General features: G+C 40.0%; 2 protein-coding genes across 3 annotated transcripts in view; one reads left to right on the top strand and one right to left on the bottom strand.

Moving 5' to 3' along the window:
• Positions 1-985, bottom strand: part of LOC107722416 (synaptotagmin-13-like) — a 19,263-nt gene extending 18,278 nt beyond the window's left edge. The window contains exon 1 of the mRNA XM_016530778.1: positions 615-985. Coding sequence (XP_016386264.1) covers positions 615-788 — 174 coding nt within the window. The 5' untranslated portion in view covers positions 789-985. The remainder of the gene's footprint in view (positions 1-614) is intronic.
• Positions 986-3,065: 2,080 nt separating this feature from the next.
• The window catches only part of fbxo3 (F-box protein 3), an 18,372-nt gene continuing 17,332 nt past the window's right edge, over positions 3,066-4,105 (top strand). For both annotated transcript variants that reach the window (XM_016530783.1, XM_016530782.1), the window contains exon 1: positions 3,066-3,194. In XM_016530783.1, coding sequence (XP_016386269.1) covers positions 3,103-3,194 — 92 coding nt within the window. In that variant the 5' untranslated portion in view covers positions 3,066-3,102. The remainder of the gene's footprint in view (positions 3,195-4,105) is intronic.

Genomic DNA, 4,105 nt, shown 5'->3' with positions numbered 1-4,105 from the left:
TATTATTATTATTAATTTTTTTTTTTTAGGAAAAAAGTAAGCATGAAGGTCCACCCCTGAACATGTCATATGGGGAGTGAGCAAATCATACGAAAAGGTATGAATGAGATCATACAAATTCATACAAATTAACCACCAGTTTGCCAAAATATGAAATACAAATTGTCATGAGATTGTGTTCGTTTTTCTGCTCCTACTAAGCACCAGTAATACCAGAAATATGAAATAAGGTGACATATAAGCAACTACAGCAGCCATTAAATTGGATTTACAATGTATGTACTATATGTAATCATAGAGTAGAACATCATTTTCAGTACATTTACACCATAATGTTATATTATGAGCAGGCATGATGACACAGTCATCCAGTAAAGAGTTTTCAGATGCATGCAAAGAAATCCTTTTCAGTACAGTATTATTGTTTCTGCCTCAGTGAGCTAACCTGTGTTATGTAAGTGCCACTTCCATCCTTCCACTCAGGTGAGTCAGAACATTTAGCTCGTTGCATATCCCAGCCTGTGTTCTCATCTCTGTTTGTTCTTTTACAAGCTCTTGTCTGTGTCTGTATTTAAAACCAAACCTGGTTGCCGGTCCATGAGTATTGTTCTTACCTGCGTCAGAGTATGCAGGATACTGGGTTTGGCTTTCTCTGGGTCAGTATCGTCCCCTCTCTCAAGTTTCCCCTTCTTACAGCTCTTGCAAAGCAGGGAGAGACCACACAGCGTCAACACTCCAGACACGGTTCCCAGCGTAGCCCCCAACAGCGCTGTCGCAGACACGAGCATTCCCACCTTGAAACAGACACCCAAACACACCGAATGAAGTGCAGAGGAGAGAAGAGGAGAAAACAGGAGGAACAATCCACTCTTCAGTGATGTGACTCCATGGTGAGAGAGGAGGAGGAGGAGGAGAGAGGAGATGATTGGAGAGCTACTAGAGACATAGAGTGGCACGTGTATGTGTGTGTGTGTGTGTGTTTGTGATGCACGGTCTGAAACCACCTCAGCCTGGCAGACAGAGCAAGAGAGAGAGAAGGAAGGAGAGACAGACATAGATAATCAAAGGGGAGGGGCTTCGATGGCTGGCAACCCCTCCTCAATAAGGAGAAGTCTGTCACTGCAGCCCACCCCCTTCATCACCAAAGTGGCTGTACGTCAGCCTTTACGTCAGAGCTGCATGAACTCACCTTCACACACTGGGTGTGCTGTAGCAGATCTTCATATATACACTCACAGTATAGAGAGATTCTTAAAATAATGAGGTATGAAGTGTAGGAGTGTCATTATGAAGAGAGGCTGTTTTATTTACGCATTTGGCAGACGCTTTTATCCAATGCAACTTACATCGCAATTTATCAGTTCATGCATTTGCTGGGAATCCATGACCTTGGCATTGCTAGCACCATGTGCTACTGTTTGAACTAAAAAGTTAAACAACATTAAAGACGGTTAGATTTTATAATTATGATTATTATTAAATTTACATTTCTGATATCTAGACTTATATTTTTGTGATTTTGCTTGGTGTCACCAAGCTTGTGCTGCTTGGGCGCTAGGTTTAGTCATACACTGCACTCACTTTCTTGTGTGCCAATAGTGCATATGATAAAAAAAAAAATAATAATCTCACATTCTTACTGACACATTAATTTGTTTTACACTTCTACACATTTTGTGACTTACAATAATAACACAAAATGACTTTTCACTGATTTTATTACAAGAACAGATTTGGACAGATGTCTAGGCATTTATCCTTATGAAAGCATAAGTGAAGAAAGTGAGATTAGAGGAGAGATGTTTTCTTACACAGAGGAACAGCACCACAGGCTAGGACTGCATCCATCATGTAGGCTACTAATAAAGACAATGGTATGACTGTAGAATTAGACAATATTATTTGGTCAGGTCTTGCCTTTTTTTCTAACTGCTTTGGTAATATTTTTAAGGTTTGGAACTCATTCCTTTAAAAGCATGGAGCTGTCTGCGATTCATGAAGCGGCCATGTTTGATGGCTTTGACCTTGAGAACGCCAGAGAGAAAATGGACCTGTGACGCCATCTTCAGGTGATATACAAAGTAAACACCTTATTTCAGCCTCATAAATTACCTGAATAAATGCCAAAGTTGTCTTCATATAATAGTTACAACCAATTAAAGGCCACCGCATTCTACGGCTGTATGTATTCTGTGGGTTCTTATTAAGAAGCGGTTCCATTAAAAATACCAGAACTGAATGATTTACGTACGGCTCTGTTAACGCTTGTTAAACCACTCTGGCAATGTTTCGCACAGGGGGGTGGACCGGTGGCTAGAGCCACTGCCCCTTTGCCCTCATCGGCTGAGTTGCCCCTCTCACCAACGGAAAACTCTGCAGGGCTGCGGCTCTCCAGGACCGACGTTCGCCACCCCTGGTATATAATATAGATTTATGCTGTAAAATATTAAATTAAATGTCTAATACTTTTATGGGAGAGTGGGGTGAGATTAGCCATTTTTTTCCTTATGTGGTCCTCAAGATAAGTTAAAATGCTGCAGAAGTACAAAGAAAGTATCTATCCTATCCTATACTATCCTAATGAAAGTATTCCGATCATTTTAAATGATCAGAATGTATCTATGACAAAGGGTTCTAAAAAATATGGCTTTAAAATATTTAATTGTTTGCATTTCTGAAACAATATGTTGAACACCAAAGTTGTAGCCTTGCTTAGGGTAGGGACTACAGGTGGAAAGATATATCTGATTATAATGCGTGATATATCAAATAAACTACAAATAATATGTATATATATGATAAACTAAACCAGTAATATCACATTAAAACACCAGTTAATTCGGCTATATAAATATATATATATATATATATATATATATACAGCAACAAAAAAAAGGGGAAAAAAAGGAAGGAGCCAGGATCGTCAAGTGAAATCGAAAACCAAATCTTTAAATACCATACTGCTCACATCGTACGTTTTCCCTTGGTTAATCGTTAGTGTGGCGACATGTGCGCAATATTTGATAACAGAGCAGCGTGCGGACACGCTCTCTTGTCATCGCAGTGAAGGGGCGGGGCTTCGGTTCTGCATTCGCTACAAAGATGGCAACGTCCATAGCGCTCAGCCTGGATAACTTACCGTCTGATCCCTTACTGCTGGTGCTGTCATTTCTGGACTTCCGAGATCTGATAAGGTAGACATTCAACTTGAGCCATTCTGTCAGTCTGTGCAATAATAAGCACGCTTGTCTGTTTCTTGAATGAGCTTGAAAAATAATATTCGCTGCACAGTTAGCTGGCAATGCTAACAGCATAGCTTATGATGTTACTCAGGTACTGTTGATAGACAAATACGATAACACTGCGATAATGTTCATTTTCAGTCGCTATGAAAAGACACGCATCTGTGTTAGCTGTTATACTTGATCATCTCGTGCATCTTATGTTTGAAGATAGAAGTGCATGACTTCATGTAAGTTGACAGTGTTGTGCGATAAGCGGCATCACAAAAGCGTTATTTCTGCTGCAGCCGCACGGTGAAGGCAACTGTTTGCGCTTTGGGGATCATAAATTGAGTTATGCTTTGATAATAAATATTTTGGTCTCGGAAATGGGCAGTGATGATCACGTGACGCTGGTCCGCTGGAAATGTGTGTGACATAGCCAGTGTTGCTAAGTTTTCCCTCGCTCGCTGTTTAAAGCAGCTACCAAGACTTTACATCTTGTCATCATTTTAAAGGATACATTATTACGTTTACATTTATGTATTTGGTTGATACTTTTATCCAAAGTGACTTCCGTTGCACTCAAGGTCTCCTACCCATAGTACATTTATTAAAGGGGTCATATGATGCTGCTAAAAAGAACATTATTTTGTGTATTTGGTGTAATGAAATGGGTTTATGCGGTTTAAGGTTCAAAAAACACATTATTTTCCACATACAGTACATTATTGTTTCTCCTCTGTGCCCCGCCTTTTTGAAACGCGTCGATTTTTACAAAGCTCATCGGTCTAAAAAAGCGAGGTGTGCTGTGATTGGCCAGCTATCCACTGCGTTGTGATTGGCCGAATACCTCAAGCATGTGACGGAAATGTTACGCCCCT

The sequence above is a fragment of the Sinocyclocheilus rhinocerous genome, unplaced genomic scaffold, assembly GCF_001515625.1.
Source record: "Sinocyclocheilus rhinocerous isolate Xijiao unplaced genomic scaffold, SAMN03320098_v1.1 scaffold1115, whole genome shotgun sequence".
NCBI lineage: Eukaryota > Metazoa > Chordata > Actinopteri > Cypriniformes > Cyprinidae > Sinocyclocheilus > Sinocyclocheilus rhinocerous.
The sequence above is the reverse complement of the archived record's forward strand: the minus strand, read 5'-3'. Positions and strand labels throughout refer to the sequence as shown.